Below are 20,527 nucleotides of genomic sequence, written 5' to 3' on the forward strand. Positions count from 1 at the left end.
TTTTAATAAATATGAACCTGAGTGTACGGTATGTCTCCATGATATCTTTATAATAAAAAAATACCTTGATGTTAGAGGTGAGTTGACCAAATCTTACAAAAACTCATTTGTGCAGTTTCTAAATCGTTTGATAACTGTGTGCATTAATAGGGTGAAAATTGTTCAGTAATCAGAATTACTGGTAATGAATTAATCTTTACCTGTTATATCTGAGCGTTATATGGATAAAATAGCAAGTTTAGCGTTTGCAAGGGTTCTAGAAGGTGGGAAATGTCAAATTGTATAGGTGTTTTTTTATTGTATGCAATATATTAGAACTCTTGGGAATAGGCAGACAAATGATTGGGGAAAGCATAATGTAGTGAACTAGAAGCAGATTTATCAACATGTGAGATTAGAGCTCACCACAGAAAAATCCATCCGCTTTTAATAATTCCTATGGGATTTTTAGAAGCATATTTATAAAATGGTGACTCTTCTAAAAACCCCATAGGAATTAATAGAAAGTGAGGGTATTTCATTGGTGAGCTCTAATCATTTTGATAAATCTGCCCCTAAGAAAACAATTTAAAGAAAAGGGATCCACCTGCTTAGTAGAAGAAAATGTTGGCATACTTTGGCATTTTTTGTAACCTTTGCAAATAAAGGAATGAGATCCTTTATCCAGAGAGCTTTGGATAATGAGAAGGCCATCTCCCATAGATTTCAATTCAATCAAAGAATTGAGTTTTAAAAATTATTCCTTAGGACATAATTAATATTTATTAGAGGTAAAACAAACCTATTGGGTTTAATTAATGGTCAAATTATTTTTTTACCTAAGGTATGGAAATACAAATTATTGAAAAATCCCTTATCCAGAAAACCCCAGGTCCTGAGCATTCTGCATCACAGGTTCCATATATTTATTCACACCTCACCTTACACTCAAATGCCTAGAATAATTTGTCATTTAAGGTATGAAAATCCACCAGAAAGAGGCCAAAATAGTCATTAGGAAAAGAGAATAAATAGGCAAACTAATTTGGGCTTTATAGAAAATTTAATTTAAGAGCTCTTAGAGAGGCCTGAAGTTGAACTAACTCAAATCTTAATTTGTTTTTTAAAAATATACTCTAAAATCTTTATTTTTCCAAGGAAAAAAATCTGTTATTTGGCATGTGGCTGAGTCTATAACTTCTATAAAATCAGCACCCAAATTACTTAACAATTGGCATGGAAATGGAGTTAGTCAAGAAGTAATCATGCAATATTTTAGTAAGGCAGATATATGAATAAGTTGCTTTCAGCATAACATAAGCTTTGAACCGAGCATCTTACAAGCACAAAACATGTCCTGTTTGACACAGTTAACCAACCTGAAAGGCTGCCACTTCTCTCTGAGCTGTTGTGAGAGCTGGTGGTGCTGAAATCCTGTGACTGGTTGTGGGGTATTCTATTTGACAATCCCTCAGCCATTCGATAGTCAGGAATGTAAAGTAAGGCTAAGGGTTAAAGGGTAAAGGTCTCAGTGATATCATGTGATTAGTATACAGCACAGGCTCATGCACCTCATGCAATAAGCTTTCAAAGCATGGGTGGTGAGGGTAAGTTGGCCACAGAAGTTGCTAGGTTAGGTTTATTATTATCCATTGCTCACAAATAAATGCTTTTTAACAGGAAGGAGAGGGAAAGGAAGGCATGCAATATGTTCTTTATTAGTAAAGCTGAACAGAAATTTTAAATTAAACTTTAAAGCATGCATCTGAAAGAGACGTGAAGACATAGACCTGTAACTTACCATTACTCCCTTTGCCTTGGTCAGTAAGGCAATAGCCTAATCCAGTGAGATCAGATTTCTGCTGAATGGAAGATTTCCACTGTGGATCAGGCAAGTCAACTGCCAGCTCATGAATGCTGTTGGAATGTAGTATCTGCGTAGTAGCATATGGCGTGGTTTGTGCAATTTGTCCTGGGCAATTATAGCTAGATTTTGTAGTAAAATCAATGCTGCTATAAATGGCTCCATCAGAAAGCATAGTCGCTGTTTTTTCTCCTTGACCTGGAACTGTTGGCAGCACATCTGCAGTAAACATAGAAGAATGAAAGAAATAAGTGATGCACTGGGAACCTGAAATATTGAGGTCTGAAATGAAAAATAAATGTGTCATTCAGTACGTTTGCATTTAAGCTGAGACAGAGTCCATGAGCCAATGAAGGATAGATGATGTACAACTATCACTTAGCTATCAGCATTTGTGACAGGCCAACCATTGTCCTTCACGTTTCACTGCTTAAAATCATCCTTTTTTTTCCCTATACTTTCAAGTGAGAACGCCAAGTTTAGAATATTTCACTGCAGAAGAACATTTTCCATACTTCATTTCATGTCAAGCTGTCTAGTCTATTGACAAATAACGAGAAAATGAATCCGCACATTTTCAAAACCACCAACCTCCATAAAAACAATGAAAAACTACCAAATAGATTGAAATAAAACACTATAAATGTTTTTTTCTCAGCTACAGCATGCGTTTTTCAATCATTTTTTATATGATCCTTTTCCAGATGTTTAATGGCAAAACAGAGAATGTACATACATTTAGAAGGCAAACTAATGTACCCCCTTACATTTTTATGGCACTTACAGTTAAAATGCAAGAAGCTATATAAATGAAGTTAAACCTAGGGCCAGGAACTGAAAAAAGCCAGCTCACAGGCTATGATATTCCCATATAGTTTGTTTCCATATTTGTCAGCTGAAATATGGGCTGTCATAGGGAAGACAGGCAGGACCCATGTCAGAGGTCGAGCTTAAGTGGAGGCTTGGTCTGCTGAAAAGGCACTTGGGTTTGCTGAGAACTGGGAAGGGATTAGGGTGGGACACAGCACATTTGGGTGTCATGGATCAGGAAATTTCTGAAGGCAGCCCTTACTGAGACACTCAACAGCATACATTGTAAGTAGCCTTAAATAGGGTTATATGTTATCACAGTCATAGAGCAATGGGAGGCTCCCAGGCATCATCACCACTAAGGACAGTTCTGGCAGAAGGAAAAAGATAACAGCTTGGCTACTGAGCTCCTTTTTACAAATAACTTTATCCTTGCTGAAATGTAATACACTATACTGTACATACTGTAGCTTGCACGACAGTTACACTTTGCACCTTACAAAAAACCCAGCACATAATGTAACTAATGTAACTTGTCTTCCTGTTTTACTAATAATCCCCAGACCAAGTACTGATATTTGCTGTGTTACACTTATCCTATATGGCAAATGTATATCTTTTCCTGTCTCTAATAAAACAAGTAGCATCCACTAAGAGTCAAGAATAAGGAATTTGAATTTGGTAGGTTCAGAGCACAAAGCAAATACACTTGGCGTTGGCACTTTTCCTTAGCTGTGTTCAATGCCTACCGTGCCCCCCTGGTTTATTTTTGTTGATTTTATTTGCCATTCTATAGATTAGTAAGAGCGTACACACTTTAGCATCAGTTAATAAACCTGACAGTGGTGCATTATTAAATGGAAGTGGATGAATCTATATGAAGACACAGAAAGAATAATTGCAAGGGTGTGATGCACACAACTTAAAAATCTCCATATCTCAAGAGTGTTCACTTTTACATGTTGTTTAGCAATAAAACTTGCAAATGAAGCCAACCCTCAAAAATCTACATATCTGTCATAATAACACAATCTCATTCCATCATTCTATTAAGAGAGGGATAAATAGGAAGAGGAATACATACACATACTTTGACTGTGCATAAAAGACATATGAACATTTCAATCTGTCAATTGATTTGTATTTAAGGAAGCAATAGAAAGCATGTCAATGTTGATAAGCTAAATAAACTGGGGTTCTACTGAAATATGATCATTTCTATCAAATTTTTTAAAAAAAATCACATTTTGCTTTGTGCTTTTTTAAATTACAAAATACTAATGTATAGTTAATTTGATTTTGCCCTTGCTAACATCCTCTCACCCTGTGGAAGTTCATCTAATGACAGATAAAGAACTCTATACAATCCCCTCCTTTCCCCCAGATGACAGGTGTGTTTTAGGTTTACAGAGAAGGAGGAATTCATTAAATGGGGTGTACAACTTGTGTCCAAGATCTAAGCGGCACATTGTTTTGAAAGAACCCTGGGTCAGTACACTTTTTTCCAAAGAGGTGCACAAGTCTAGGGAAGTAAGGAAATTAATTTACTCAGGGGTCTCTAACAATTTGGTACCTCCCAATAAACTTGACTTTGCTTCTCCTTGAATCAAAACCACAAGAACTCATCCAAGCACCTCTTATAGGCATTCGTAGAATCTGCCAACGTAATCTCACCGGCAAGGTATTCCACAAACTCATTGCCCTCACTGTAAAAACCACCTACTCTGCTTCAATTGAAAGTTCTGTTCCTATAATTTAATACCATGCAGTCCTGGACATGTTCAAGTCTCTTTTGAATTTCCTCCTGAGTGCATCAGTAGTTATATTACTAGTATTGGATTTATTAAAAAGGAAACCTTCATTAACTGTCTCCTTAGTTGTTTAGACAGATTAAAAATAACAGTTTATAATCTATGCTTTTTCCCTGTTCTCATCAACCAATTGACCCTCCTGTGATAATAAGGGTGCCACCTCTTCTTACTTAATTTTTTTACTATTTACACATTTAAAACTAATTTTCGATTTGTTTTACTTCTTGCTGCAATACTCCTTGTTGCAAAAAGCCTTTCCCAGTTGATACATTGCAGAGATGCCCTTTAGCATAAAATGTTATGGCAAATACCACAAATTCTGTCACTCTGTATGTAGTGTATAGAAAACTAAAAGAATGATCTGCCCTTATAAGAAATTTCAGTATAAAATCTGATTGAACCTTAGTGTAACAATCAATTGTGCATATCATCTCAGATGACAGATCATCTCACAAATCGTTTCACCTTTAAAATATATAGATATTTTCATCTTGGAGAGAGTAATTGAAATCCCCCCACCCCACAAGGTCTAGATGGTTGTGTGTCAGGAAGGGTCAAAATCGGTTGAAATGTCTGACCAAATGTTGGCATTAGTTGTGATGTTTAGTGCCACCCTACCCTTGATAAATGCACCAATGTTTGACCTGATAACTAAACCCCCAGATCTAAAATATAATAGTCCCAGACATATATGTACCCAGTTACAAGCATTATGGACAAATACCCAGCTAGATACCGGTGCAGAAGGGTAGACAAACATGTATTGTCACTTTTATGAGTACCAACCTCCACAACTAAAATTAACGAGATCGTTTGGTCCATTGTTGCTGTTATTCACCGGCATGCTGGAAGCTGGCCAGGAGTCTGCCAACCAAGGGTAACTAGGATCATTCGCATTTAAAAGTCCAGGACGACTGTAGCAAGAAAAAAAAACCAGGAACATATTATTAAGTAAGTTTCTATACCTGTTAAAGTGTTTTATTAAAGAACTCAGTTTTATCTAGATTCTACCACACAATTCATTGGTTGTTACACAGTAAGTCTGAATTAAATGTATTGCTTGGAAAAAGAGGGTAAGCGAACAGCAAGGAAAAACAATCGTACAAGTGACTTAGTGATGAATGACCTCCTCACCAGGGCAATCACTCAAAATGACTGCTCAGAAAGAATCGTTTCCTGGATGTTTAGCTATGTTTTCTTTCCTGTTTCCTTTACAAATAGTCAAATGTCCTTATGTTTTCCACTATATTTTAGATTTAGGGCAACGGACTAAAACTACAGTTATTGCTCTTGTCTCCTGAGGGCTAACACTCGAGGTACACTAACCGGCTTGGTTGTACGATACCCCTTGTTAGGTAATGCAGCTAATAAACCTACTTTATGTATTAAAGTATACATTGTTAAATAAGCAGAATTAATAAAACTAATAATAATATTTCAATCTCCTTGAGGACCTTAAGTATTTTTATGTGCACTACTTAAAGCAGTGGCTATCAAACTGTGGGGCTGATCCCATTGGGGGAGGGCTGGAGTAAAGGCTGCGGGGCTCAGTCTAAAGGTCAGTCAGGGTGAAATTTGGCCTTTTAGGTCAAATATAGAAGACCATATTGAAGGTTATTCAGACAAACTTTGGGTTAAATTACTAATAGAATAGGGGTTTCATGTACCTGTAAGTTTGTTAGAAGTTAAGGGGGATCAGAGTAGATGAACCTCAAAGGGGAGGCTTGAACTAAACAGACTGAAAACCTCTAACTCCGAGTGTCCAATAGGGCCATGCCCCAGTCCTTTAAGAGAACTATAGGAATAGAGGTGTGTTCAACTACATGCTTTAGATATTTTCTTATGTTTGGAAAAAAATATAGACAATATTTTAGAGATGAAGTATCAATGTCATAATTGCTCAGCCAATAGCAATTGTTACCTAGTAAGCTTTTTTTTATTTGTATTTTTTATCATTGAGGCTTTTTCATTTCCCATGGTTCCCCAAAGTTTGTTTGATTCATTTCTACAGGAAAATAATACTCTTTATTCTCTCCATATCTTCTTAAGTCCTACCTTACCGTAAACCAATATTTAATCCCGTCTAGTTTCTCTAAACCAATCACTGCAATAACATCTTTCTCACTAATGAAATCATGTGTCCAGTGCATATACTCTGTGCCACCTTTCTGCTCTCCTTTGTCAGTTGGTCTCATATTTAATTATTTTTCTATTTGATTTAAGCCAAGTCTATCTTTCAACAAGGAAGCTGCTCTTTTACAAATTAGTAGTCATATTAATTGGGTTAATCAGGGGCTAAGAGCAGAAATAACACATAACAACCTGCTGTTGGATACTGGAGATTGAACTTGGGAACAACTGAGCTAATTATTCAGAATGGAGCAGGAATTCTTCTTGTTTAGTCCCATGTAAAGCATAAGCATTCATCATGATATTCATTTCCATTGCAGAGCAAAGAGGGAGAAGGATTTTTTTTTTGGTTCTATACATCTTTAAATCAAAGGAATCATTAATAATCATTGCACTTCACCAATAAACCCTTACGATTGCAATGCCTAAGAGAAACGTTTCCAAGGTAACAGCAATAAAGTACAGATACCTCTCTTGCAACATCTACAAGATCTCATTACGATTAATCTCCCTTTGCAAAAGAATTGATTGAATGAGAGATTGAAAATTCCAACCTAGGTCTAATTACAATTTCCATATTGACAAAAAGAATGTAAATGAGGATATATGTGTGTGTTATCGTGTTGTATCAATTTCAGTTGAGTACCCAGTACTGGAATCCAGTTGTATCCATCTACAGACAATTTATCATCCATGAATCATTTATTTTGTGATCGATTATGTGTAATTGCTCACTCACAGCAATTCAGAAAGAGCCATTGTGCACTTATAAACAGCAGCAACTTCATTCGCTAAAACCAAGATAATGTAATAAATATCTGGGTAATAAATACATGTGTTGCTGGTAATCTTTTATTATTGTATGGACTTAGTGTCCAGACAACTGCACATTGAGTCTTTGTAAATGCCAAGTCTAGAATTCATCATAGTACATACATAGTACATAGAATACAAAAGGTTTTATTTTGATTTTATTATTTTATACATTTTTAAATAGGCAAAATCTTTATGTTATTTGTTTATTCCATAGTTTAAGAGCAAGAATTACTATATGCAAAGATACTTTCTTTCCCATATATCAGGAGCCCCTCCATCAGCTGAGGCATTTAGCATCAAGTTAAAAACATCATTATATATAGAAAAACATATTATTATTCCTCTTGGCCTTATCCAAAGCCTTTACTTCAGGTTGTTAATTATGAGGCTTTATAATGAATAAAGCTACCAACTTACCTTCCATTACTCATTAGTCCTCCATCTCCTCTCTGGAATGTAACTGCATGATAAATGAAAGAATTTATTAATTGTTTGGCCCATAGCATATTGAGTCTTTTTTTCCCTATGCAATTCATTAAAAAAGACAACTATTAAAATATGGGTTTCATTTTTAAGAAGATCCTAATTTTATCATGACCCATTGCCCAATAAATAAGTCATACTTTGGGCCTTTGTTATTTGCATGGTGTTTTTCCATAACAAATGCAACATTTTCGAACCTCTTTTAAGTAAGAATAATAAAACCTTGATGCATGTCATTTCTTCTAATTGTATATCAGAAATCAAGTGTGTATTACTTCAACTTGCAATAAACATTGTTCCAGGCTAACAATTGGCAGTAACTCCATTATTGTCACATACAGCATACAAGTACATTGTTGGTTTAATAATAATATATATGAAACTGACGTGGTAATAATGATTGCTGACTGGCTATGCTTCAGTACAATGGCACAATAGTGTGATTTATCACAGCCCTTTGGATTTTTGGTCTCAATTAGTTTTAAAATATATATTTTAGTACAGTAATGTCATTTGTGTAACAATATAATGAATTAATGTCAAAATGCAGACATCTTAGTTTCCATAAAAATAACACAGTCTCCATTAAAATAAACGTAGCATCATGTGAACAGGGTGTAAAAGACAGATGTAATAATGTTCACGCAACGACTTTAGCCATACAGAAAGACATGAAGAGAAGCTATTTTGCTGCGAGTTGATGTTATCATGTCAGCATTACAGGTAATCTGTAGTAGAGGTTGGTAGGTTACTTAATTAAGATGCAGGGAATTCAGGTGATAAAGGTTAAGAAGAGATTAAATGTACAGACTTGCAATCTGTAGAGTTCTCTGATCACAACAGATAGTGGAATACCATTTGGAAACAACATATTCTAACCATTCCTTGTTTAATTACTATGGGGAATCCCTGTCAGAGTTCATTGCAGTCTAGTTAAGCTGCACTAGTTTGACAGAACTCTCCTCTTATAAGCTGACATCTGAATGGCAAGTAGCTATTTTGGTTATGGTCTGGACTTGGTTGGTGACTTTCTCATAGTGTCTTAAATCCACAAGAGAACTGCCAAAATGATTTTAACCCGGGGGGGGGGGGGGGGGGGGGTTCAAGTGCAGTGCAAGAGCAATAAGGGGGTGCAAGAGCTCCTTTAGCAGCTCTTGCCCCCCCACCCTCTTTGCATGGAGCACTGGATTTTTCTTTTATAAAAGTGCAAAAAGAGCAGTGTTAGGAGATCCTTTCCTTACTGTCTGTCCTAGAGTAGCCCGTAGGGACAGGGCCTTGTTGTGACCTGCACCTCTTGGGACGGAGGGGAGGATGCCTAGGTGTCTCCTCCCACCTTATTTGAATTGAGCACAGTCCGCAGGTCTTCTATAAAAGTCAATGGGAAGGGTTCTTATTAAGTTTAAAGAGGTGGTTCACCTTAAAGCTCACTTTTAGTATGTTATAGAATGGCTGATTCTATTGGTCCTCTTTATTTATTTGTTATAGTTTTTCAATTATTTGCCGTCTTCTTCTAAATCTTTGCAGCTTTTAAATGGGGGTCACCGACCCCACCGCCAAAAAACTATTGCTCAGTAAAGCTACAGTTTTATTGTTATGGTTACTGTTTCTAACTCATTTTTCTATTCAGGTCTTCTCCTGTTTATATACCAGTCTCTTATTCAAACCACACCCTGGTTGCTAAGGTAATTTGAACCCTAGCAACCAGATAGCTGCTGAAACACCAAACTGGAAAGTTGCTGAACAAAAAGTGAAACAACTAATATATGACTAACGAATAATAAAAAAAATTAAGACCAAATGCAAATTCTTAGGATGTTACTCTCTACAATTTTATTTCTATTTTACTCGAGTTATTTTAGACATTTTTGGGACTATGACATTGAAAAACGATATATTCATATTATGAAATATCTGTTTCTATAGAAAGCTTTCAAGACCTCCTATAAGAGAGCTGCTGAAATAAGGGCTCCTCAATACAAAAAAGGCAATGTCCTTAAAGTTACACCTTAAACGAAAATTCATTTTTAGTCTTCCATGTTCAGTTATAATACCTAAGAATGCAAAGGCCTAATTCTCAGATTTGTCAGATAAAATAGAAATGTTTTCTGTTGACAAAAGTGAAATGACACAAGTCCTATGTGTATGCCTCAGGGGGGCTAAATCAGAGTGTTAAATTCTAATTAAATATGCATGAAAAGTACATTAATATTAAAAAATGCTAAAAAAAAAACCACATTGGTGCCAGCCCCATCTTGCATTTGACCACATGGGTCATCTGGACATGACAATCAAGGCATATAATTATCAATTTAGCTGAACTAAAGACCATGAGAATATTGTGCATAGCAGCCCTGATATGATTTAGACCTGTATTGTATTTGTTATAATTTCTTGCCTCAAAATGGGGTAAATTTTTTATAAGTATTTAGTAAATACTTATGTTTTTTAAACTTACTCATTTTCAAGCGGATTATTTTTCAAGGGGTGAAAACAGTGACCACCAAAGTTTACCAAACGGATTTTTAGGGGCATACCAGTCTGATTACAGAGTAAACTCTAAATATGCCCTTAAACATTCTATTCAAATTAATATTAAACTGGATTGTTCCCTTTTGGTGAGCTGTATTTTTAGCACCCTTTGATAAATATGTGCCCAAATCAGAGATGAACTGAAAATAAGAGATTTCTAGCAGATAAAAAAAGAAGAACACAAACAAGCATAAGGAGCCCATTCATTAAGGCACAATTTAAAAAAAAAAAAAAAAATCATATTTTTTCTAATTTGTAGAACTTTTTGTAATGACCACGATAATATCATTAAACTTGTTCGTGGTTTTTGTTAAATTTCACGAAAAAGTAGTATTTTTCTCAAAGACTATGACCATTTCGGAATTCATTCAAGCTTTGGTATCGTGACTATCTTTTGGCCAGGTTGGATCTGCAGAGTGCCATTGAGCCCTATGGGAGACTTTCCTTGGGCCAGGTTGGAGCTGCAGAGTGCCATTGAGCCCTATGGGAGACTTTCCTTGGGCCGGGTTGGAGCTGCAGAGTGCCATTGAGTCCTATGGGAGACTTTCCTTGGGCCGGGTTGGAGCTGCAGAGTGCCATTGAGCCCTATGGGAGACTTTCCTTGGGCCGGGTTGGAGCTGCAGAGTGCCATTGAGCCCTATGGGAGACTTTCCTTGGGCCGGGTTGGAGCTGCAGAGTGCCATTGAGCCCTATGGGAGACTTTCCTTGGGCCAGGTTGGAGCTGCAGAGTGCCATTGAGCCCTATGGGAGACTTTCCTTGGGCCGGGTTGGAGCTGCAGAGTGCCATTGAGCCCTATGGGAGGCTTCCAAAGTCATGCATTGAAGGTTTCAAAGCCAGAAAGGTTTTTGCGCTGTTTACGATCATTCGGATCCGAAAATTTTGTGACTTTCGAATCGCAACCACAATATTTTCGTACGACAGGGAAAATAATTTTCGTGACATTTTTGAACATCAGAAATTATCGTGGTTACTCCGAATTTTTTCCAATCGTGCTTTTAACCAACAAAAATATGTGCTTTAATGAATGGGCCCCTAAGTGTTTTTCACTGTTTTTGCACTTGTGTCAAACAGTTTTGGTTGGGTCAGCATAGGGTTTACACAAAAAAAAGTTAGGTGTGCTATGTTTGTAGTGCGCCATTGATGAACTTTAGGTTTGTGAGGATTTCTTTATTTTAAGTCTATCATTTAAGATATAATTCTAGATTATATCAAATGGGTATACCTGTTTTGTGCCAGCTCCCCTTCTTTGTGCCAAGTGCAACCTTGTGGTGCATGGTTGTATCTGGGGAATCTATGTAGAGGATGTAAAAGAAAGGACATTTTCGCCCGTTTGGGATAAAAGTGAATTTGTAATTATCTATATTGCAGTGTAAATGATGCGTAAAATGTATATCTAGCACATTACTGGTGAGGTCATGGTTTGAAGCTTCAGAGGTTTCTTTGAGCAGTTTCCTAAACACTAAGCAGTAGGCATTCCTTAATTCAGGCATGGCAAAAATTGAGGACCTCCAAAGATTGAGCTACAATTCTCAGTTTCCTACTTGCAGCCAAAGGTATTCTCTGAGTTGTAGTTCAACATCATCTGGAAAGCCACCAGCTGCCCATACCTGAAATTAACCCTAATAGTGGCACACAAGTCTCACATGTCTTAGACATATTGATTGAGACTTCTTTGCCAAATCTGGGGTTAATCAGTAGAGGTGAGCAAAAATCTGCACAAACTTGCTGTGCAGATCAAGTAAAATGGATAATTATTTAAAATTTTTGGAATAACCATGATTCTCCTGAAATTAGAATTTTGTTCACCATGATTTGCTCATCTCCATAAAGAAGGCTGCATGAAATATATTTCTCTCAGAAATAAATATAACTTTTAAAGAAAAAACCCTTTCAGTGAAAGAATGTAGTGATCACTTTGATTAACATCAGCACTGACAACTGAAGATTTCCCTAAAGGATTTTTCTGGAGCACATAAGCAGAAGTAATGGCTTTGCCAGTAGCACAACTAACAAAACCTATTATAGAATAATACAAGGGAAGACTGTAGCCCTTTGCTGAGTCTTACTGACTAAGCATCATTGTTCTCTTAGGGGTTCATTATATTTAATTCTGAGAGCTAGTGATTTTAATGAGATAATGGCAGTGAAAAATATAAATAGAAAAATAAAAAAAACACAGACTAACGGACAGTACCTGCAGGGGTAAAGGTGAAAGACTGAACTGCAAAACAAGAAAGGAAACAGAACTTGAGTTACAAACGTTCCCACCAGCGAAAGGAGGGTATCAAGACATTTCAGTATTCATTGAGCAATGGAAATGAGACAGTTTAACATGGTATGATGACATTGTTTGAAGCAGTAGCCAACCAGCAGTAGCCAACCAGTGAAGTCTTGCAACGTATTGCCAAAACAATGCATTCTGCTGTCCATGTGCAATAATAACAATGACAGTAGTCTGGAAACATCACAAGCAATGCTGTTATTGAGAAGTAATGAATGATGAAGGTTGCTTGACTCTTTTTAGATAGGATAATTCTGTTAACAAGAGGTTCTTCAAAACATTGTGTTCCCAGGTCTTGGTGCTCTTGATAAACATGCAACATATATATATATTTATTTATTTATTTATAAAGGCACAATGTTGACTAAAATGTTTGATACACAAGTATGATAAATTAAAAGCATTGAATCACGAGAAATAGAGTGCTGGACCTTGTGAACATATATATATATATATAGTACACAGGGAGGAGCACACCCTATTCAAGTCCAAATGCCCTTGGTGCAGGTCAAAAACAAAAATATAATAGAAAGAGTGCCGCACACACAGGAACTTGATACTTAATACATTTACTGTGGGTGTTGGGATATGGTCTGTTGGTTTGTCTCTGAGGAAGAGCACTGGTTGTGCTCGAAACGTTGGATTTTTTTCAATAAAAACACTTTTTCTTTTGTATCAAGTCCCTGTGTGTGCGGCACTCTTTCTATTATATATATATATATATATATATATTATATATAAATATATATATAGATATACATGTGTACCTTCAGATTGAAATGGAAATGACATCGCTTTCGAAGTGGCAACCACCAAGAACAAGGAACATAATGACCAGGATATCTAATTGCATGTTTCTCCTATTCTTTCCTAATCTTCTTCCAATGTTCAGATAAGATTTTATCACCCTCTTTACAAGTTCTCTTGTAGTCATGTTGCCTTTCAAAGTATATCCATCTGACTACACATTAATATTCACAGGAAATTGAAGCATCTGACATGACTCATTTCTCAAGAGAAAGAACGGTACAACATTGCAACTTGGATCATCCTTTGAAGTACTATCAGTTTGATCTAAAATCCCATCTATTTGATCTTCCCTATCACAAAGATCTAACGAGGTGCTCAGGTCCTGAAGAAGCATACATTTCTTGTGTACCAGCAAACCCTAGATGGAAATGCTAAAGACTTCATTACAGGTATGATCATCACATGCACAGCTCTGTCTATGAAAATGGGGATGAAGAAAAAAAAAAAAAGCTTTAATGGAATGTCTATATGTTACTGTTGTGTATACAGTATAATTAACATGAGCCGTTGGTTCCAGACTAAAGGTACACAAGAAAAATATTTAGCATCAAGTAATTAATAAATATAAGTCTCAATACAGTTATGGGACCTGTCATCCAGAATGCTCATGGTCTGGTGTTTTCTGGGGTCAATTCACATTGATTACTCTATTTTCAGTCTCAAACATTTAAACATTAAATAAACCCAATAGGATCATTTCTCCACCAATAAAGATTAATTGTATATTAGTTGGGATCAAGTACAGGTACTGTTTTATTATTACAGAGAAAAGGGAATCATTTAACCATTAAATAAACCCAATAGGGCTGTTCTGCCCCCAATAAGGGGTAATTATATCTTAGTTGGGATCAAGTACAGGTACTGTTTTATTATTACAGAGAAAAGGGAATCATTTAACCATTAAATAAACCCAATAGGGCTGTTCTGCCCCCAATAAGGGGTAATTATATCTTAGTTGGGATCAAGTACAGGTACTGTTTTATTATTACAGAGAAAAGGGAATCATTTAACCATTAAATAAACCCCAATAGAGCTGTTCTGCCCCCAATAAGGGGTAATTATATCTTAGTTGGGATCAAGTACAGGTATTGTTTTATTATTACAGAGAAAAGGGAATCATTTAACCATTAAATAAACCCAATAGGGCTGTTCTGCCCCAATAAGGGGTAATTATATGTTAGTTGGGATCAAGTACAGGTACTGTTTTATTATTACAGAGAAAAGGGAATCATTTAACCATTAAATAAACCCAATAGGGCTGTTCTGCCCCCAATAAGGGGTAATTATATCTTAGTTGGGATCAAGTACAGGTACTGTTTTATTATTACAGAGAAAAGGGAACTAATATTTAAAAGAGTTATTTGATTAATATGGAGTGAATGGAAGAGTGTCTTCCTGTAATTCTGAGCTTTCTGGATAATAGGTCCTATATCTGTATCTCAGCTGTAAATTTCTATTAGCACAAGAAAACAACAAGAATCATTATAACCCAATAGACGCCAAAGAAATGCCTTAGGAAGTAGGAACTGTATTGCTCTAAATTACACTGTAAAACTGTATTACTCTAAATACAGAACACTCTGTAACACATAAAGGGTTAAAGCAATGATAGTGTCCAATGAGATATGACAATGATAAAATAATAAAGGAAGCAACATTTGGGTCTAAACAAATGGGATTTGTGCTTTGTCGAGTAAATTGCTAAACCCACTATCTTTCTGGTAAAATACAGGGATGCAGTCAGCCGTTATTCCAAAAGGAATTTAAGTTATCTTGCACAATTGCATTCTAATTACACATAGGAATACAATTCATTAAATACAGCAGGGATTTTACTGGAATTGCCTGAAATATTACAGTGGCATATCTCCAGCTACTTTTATAGAACATAACTCAAATGGTTTTACGACCCGCTGATCAAAATAGCAAGCCATTGTGATTCCACATCTTACCAGCGTAGTTGCTGAGACCCTTTCTCTTCTTTCTTCGCCAGTAGAGCCAAATGCTAAATCCCATGAGTATTACCCAGCAGGCACCACCAATTCCTGCGATGAATGCCGGCTGTTTCACAACATCAGTTATTTGCTCTGTTATGCTGTTGTTATTCTCTGTGATCACAACTTCATTCCGATTTCCTGCAACAGAATATTAACAGTTACGTTATCCCCATTATTGGTCCATTTCCACCATGAGTAAATGATTGAGAGCTAACACTATGCAATATATATATATATATATTGCATAGTGTTAGCTCTCAATCATTTACTCATACATATATATATATATATATATATATATATATATATATATATGAATAGTGCCATGTGTCTTTTAAATGCAATGTCTTCATTCTAGATACATATTTATGTTTGGATATTCCACACACACACATGTTAGAATCTTGGATTTGGAGTTACTACATTTTTAAGTGTTTTCTTTTATTCTGGGATATACAGGTAAAGAAAGGGGTGTATTTATTAACATTGGAGGCAAACATGGAGTCTATGGGAGATGGTCTTTCTGTTATTTGGAACAGGTTTCCAGATAACAGATCCTATACCTGTATACTGACTGACTTTGGTAGCAAAGATGTGATTCTTTTGCATGTTAAGTGGACTGCATCAAAGCATACTATTCTTTGTACAGGTATGGGACCTATTATCCAGAATGCTCGGGACCTGGGCTTTTCCGGATAAGGGATCTATCTGTAATTTGGATCTTCATACCTTAAGTCTACTAAGAGATTATTTAAATGTAAAATAAACTAAATAGGAATGTTTTGCTTTCAATAAGGATTCATTATATCTTAGTTGGGATCAAGTACAAGGTACTGTTTTATTATTACAGAGAAAAGGGAATCATTTAACCATTAAATAAACCCAATAGGACTGTTCTGCCCCCAATAAGGGGTAATTATATCTTAGTTGGGACCAAGTACAGGTACTGTTTTATTATTACAGAGAAAAGGGAATCATTTAACCATTAAATAAACCCAATAGGGCTGTTCTGCCCCCAATAAGGGGTAATTATATCTTAGTTGGGATCAAGTACAAGGTACTGTTTTATTATTACAGAGAAAAAGGAAATCATTTTTAAAAATTATAATTATTTGATTATAATGGAGTCCATGGGAGATGACCTTCCCGCAGTTCGGAACTTTCTGGATAATGGGTTTCCAGGTAACGGATCACATGCCTGTATATGTAAATAGACTTTTCTATTCATTGATGGAAGGTGTGCATCACCTAACTTTATGAAACACGCTAAGCCATATGAAACACCTCTACACATTCCATAATCAGTACACGTGCAAAAAATATTCCTGTACAGCTTATAGTGATATTTAATAGTATGTTATCTGGTAGAACACACACAGTTTTAAAATAGAATTTCAAAGCAGCAACTGCAGATGTCTTTATAGATGATTGTTGAATATAAATGTTAATACTTTCTTTTAACCTCCACAGTAGGTCCTGTCTTTTGAGTTTATTTACTAAAAGCCAACGGCTATAAGGATCAAAGCTTCTTTGACCTACTTTACACTACCGTCCCTGTGCTTGTACTGCAACTATGGCACGGAAAACTTATCTGGCTAGGATGTAATCATGTTCTGGAGCGAGATAATTACATTAGTACCTGTAAGTCATTGCCAATACAACATACATAAAGAGGACATTTGTGTTTTAGCATTATGTAGCCACTAATGGGATTTCATGAGACAACTGTATGTCTGTGTTTTTAATTACTTGCCTTTCTATTTTCCCATGTCACTATAAATATATATTGTCTCTTCCTGATGTGGTCAGTTAGACATCTGCTAGAAGACTAAATAGGAGCCTATGTTGGCTTATTGGGCACGCTGTATGGTTTTAGATTGGTTTCAAAAATCTATTTGGCCATCCAAGGAAACATAGAGATCTGAGCATGTTGATTCAGTTTAACATAGTAAGTAAAATAGTAAATTAGGGTAAAAAAAGACATACGTCCATCAAGTTCAACCTTAATGCCCATATATAACCTGCCTAACTGCTAGAGGAAGGCAAAAACCCCTATCTGAAGCCTCTCCAATTTGCCTAAGAGTGGGAAAAAATTCCTTCCTGACTCCAAGATGGCAATTGGACCAGTCCCTGGATCAACTTGTACTAAGAGTTATCTCCCATAACCCTGTATTTCCTCGCTTGCTAAAGAACCATCCAGTCCCTTCTTGAAGCTATATAATGTATCTGCCAGTACCACTGATTCAGGGGGGGAATTCCACAACTTCACAGCTTTCACAGTAAAAAATAATTTCCGAATATTTAAATGGAACCTCCTTCCTTTCAAGATCAAATAAAGCACCAGGGATTATTGGGTTTGTAATTCACAATAATGGACCATGGGCCATTTTAAAGGGTTCTCAATTGCTGGCAATGAAACCTTGGTAATCACTGGTATTTTCATTGCAACTTCTTTATAGAGCCAATCAATATGGCACATTTGGTATAGACAAGAAAACAAAAGGTTACATACTGAATAAATGTAAGTACACAACAGACGTGATCAGGCTGAGAATCATCTACAAACCATTTTTATGTTAGAGTGCCCCAGTGCGTTCTATTGGTATTTTATTAACTATTTCTGGCTGAAATTTATTATATATCAGCTATTTTTGACATGCCCTACAGTGATTTCTTTTTTTTTTTTTTTTGCTGGAGTTGTCTGGAGTTTTTTATGTTTCCTACATTTGGATGTGATTTATGGAGTCCTTGCTAAAACAATGGGATTGGAAAAAAGAAAAAAATCCACAAGAAATACGAGACCCTGGGGGCATTTCAAGTACTCCAGAATTACAATGCTACCAAAGTAAGCAGTAATGAATTGCTATCCAGCTGATCAAAATGCATAGATTTTGTGGGAGATACAGAAGGTATGCACATGAGTTCAGTGTCACATTATCTGAAACATGGCTAATGTTATATACCCAGCAGCTCTGTGTATAAATAAGTTTCCCAGAACATCTGGCCTTTGTGCCTTGTACTCTGTTCCACATTAAAACAGAGAAGCAGAAATGCGTATGATAGAAAGGCATTTACCTATCTGTATGTGCTGGGGAGCACTTTTTACCCCAGTGCCTGCGCTTGTACTGGCTGCGACTTCAACGCGGTACTGAATTCCAGGGAATAGCCCACCGATAACCACGGAACGAATAGCAGCATCCACTGTCTTGTTGATGTGGAAACGTGTCTCATTACCCAGGCACCAGATCTACAGCAGGAAAAATAAACATATAAAAGGCATAGAAAAATTTAAATTTAATGAAATTACATTTGACTTTAACAGTGACTATCAGGGGTTTCTGGGAACTGTAGTTCAATACCAGTTAAAGCACCACCATTTGCCCATCTTTATTCCTTTACACTTTCATTTTTTGTTCCCCAAATATTTATGACCAGGGTAGTTTTAAGGGAAGAGCAGGGTTGACTTATGCCCTGGGCTCCAAGTTTCAATGAAGCCCTTGGCTATAAAAGGCCTAGTTAAAAAGTGCACATATTACATTATGTAATAACTAATAGATATTTATGATGGGAATGTCCAGGTCACATTGTTGATGACTTTTGAGTCACTTTGGCTGTCAGGGGTTGCTGGGAATTTCAGTTAGACCACTTTAGATTGAGTATAGTTTTAGACCTTAGTTAAGGTGGCCATACACGGGCCGATTGTAGCTGTCAATATCGGTCCCTTGGACTGATCCGGCAGCTTATCGGCCCATGTAGGGGCAGGAACAAAGGGCATGCCCGACCGATATCTGGCCTGAAATTGGCCAGATATTGATCGGACAGGTTAAAAGATTTAGTTGGATCAGGGACCACATCAGCTCGTTGGTGCGGTCCCTGAACCAACTGCGCCCATTGCTCCCATTATAATTCGATCCATTTGGCCCCACTGTCATAATACCCATGCCTAAGTACATTCTCTAGCACCATTATGTGCTATATATATATATATATATATATAATAAGTTTAGAACATCCCATTCCAACATATTTTCATTAATTCCTAAGAACGAGAGCTTCTCTATGGCTTGCTTCATCTAATGTGTTCTTCATAGACAATCAAAGGCGAGTGCCACTTGTTTGTCATTAGCTGGAATCTAATCTACAACCTACTATCAGTGTAGCTCTTCCCACACATATGTACTGTAATCGAATTGCACACAGTTAATGTGGAAATCGTGTTGTCCTAGTTTTACTCTTGAAGGACAAAATGTCACTTCAGAAAAGACCACTTTACTAAACAGCTATGTGTTGGTCCCATCCAACAAGCTCCCTGAATCATGGTAGGTAGATATGAACAGTGAAGCTGTTGCATCCAACAATGTAAATACAATCAACCCCAAAAAATCTGTATATTTTTGCAGGCTTTAATAGGTCTTTCTTATTTTCTTTCTATGGGGTACACAATGGACACAATGGATAGCAAATATTGATGCCATTTACCTTCATCCATAGCAGTTTGTATACCATGCTTGTGTATGTAAAGGACCCCTACAATATCTAATAACTATTAAATCAGACATACCAATATGGCAGAATAACTTATGTCATATTTCATAGTCTAGTTAAGGGGGAATAAACAAGGAAAAGCTTTATTCATAAATGGGATGTTAAATCTGTGTTCTGATTGCATTACTGTATTATTGACTTCTACGTAAATATTTATTTAATCCCAAACAAACCAGTGTCTTGTATAATAACCTCTATTACTCTCAAATCTTCTACACCGTAACTCCCCCAGCACTCTAAAGCACTGAGCCAAGGAAAAGGGCGGCTATAAGTTTTTCCTTAAATGATCTGATCATATTTTCAAAGGGTTCAGTTGGAGTGAATGCTACGTAGAAGTTAATCATATGCTAATCTGCTTTAGATCTAATATGGAAAAGGTTGTGATGGCGACAGCATCAAGATGAATTTATTGGAGCAGGAAGTATTGACAGGGGTGAAGCTGAGGTTAATATCTGCATGGGGGTTAATAAA

At 36.4% G+C, this 20,527-nt stretch overlaps 1 protein-coding gene across 14 annotated transcripts in view; it reads right to left on the bottom strand.

The window, feature by feature from the left end:
* robo2 (roundabout guidance receptor 2) overlaps window positions 1-20,527 on the bottom strand; it is a 627,127-nt gene that overhangs the window by 26,248 nt on the left and 580,352 nt on the right. For 6 of the 14 annotated variants that reach the window (XM_031896601.1, XM_031896594.1, XM_031896595.1 and 3 more), the window contains 8 exons: window positions 18,587-18,758; window positions 15,467-15,649; window positions 12,618-12,644; window positions 11,646-11,714; window positions 7,828-7,870; window positions 5,251-5,378; window positions 1,781-2,062; window positions 1,359-1,484 (listed from right to left, as the gene is read on the bottom strand). In XM_031896601.1, the coding sequence (XP_031752461.1) occupies window positions 1,359-1,484; window positions 1,781-2,062; window positions 5,251-5,378; window positions 7,828-7,870; window positions 11,646-11,714; window positions 12,618-12,644; window positions 15,467-15,649; window positions 18,587-18,758 (1,030 nt within the window). The remainder of the gene's footprint in view (window positions 1-1,358; window positions 1,485-1,780; window positions 2,063-5,250; window positions 5,379-7,827; window positions 7,871-11,645; window positions 11,715-12,617; window positions 12,645-15,466; window positions 15,650-18,586; window positions 18,759-20,527) is intronic. The other 8 variants (XM_031896598.1, XM_031896603.1, XM_031896604.1 and 5 more) reach the window with 4 other exon arrangements.

Source organism: Xenopus tropicalis, chromosome 2 (genome assembly GCF_000004195.4).
Source record: "Xenopus tropicalis strain Nigerian chromosome 2, UCB_Xtro_10.0, whole genome shotgun sequence".
NCBI classification, from domain to species: Eukaryota; Metazoa; Chordata; class Amphibia; order Anura; family Pipidae; genus Xenopus; species Xenopus tropicalis.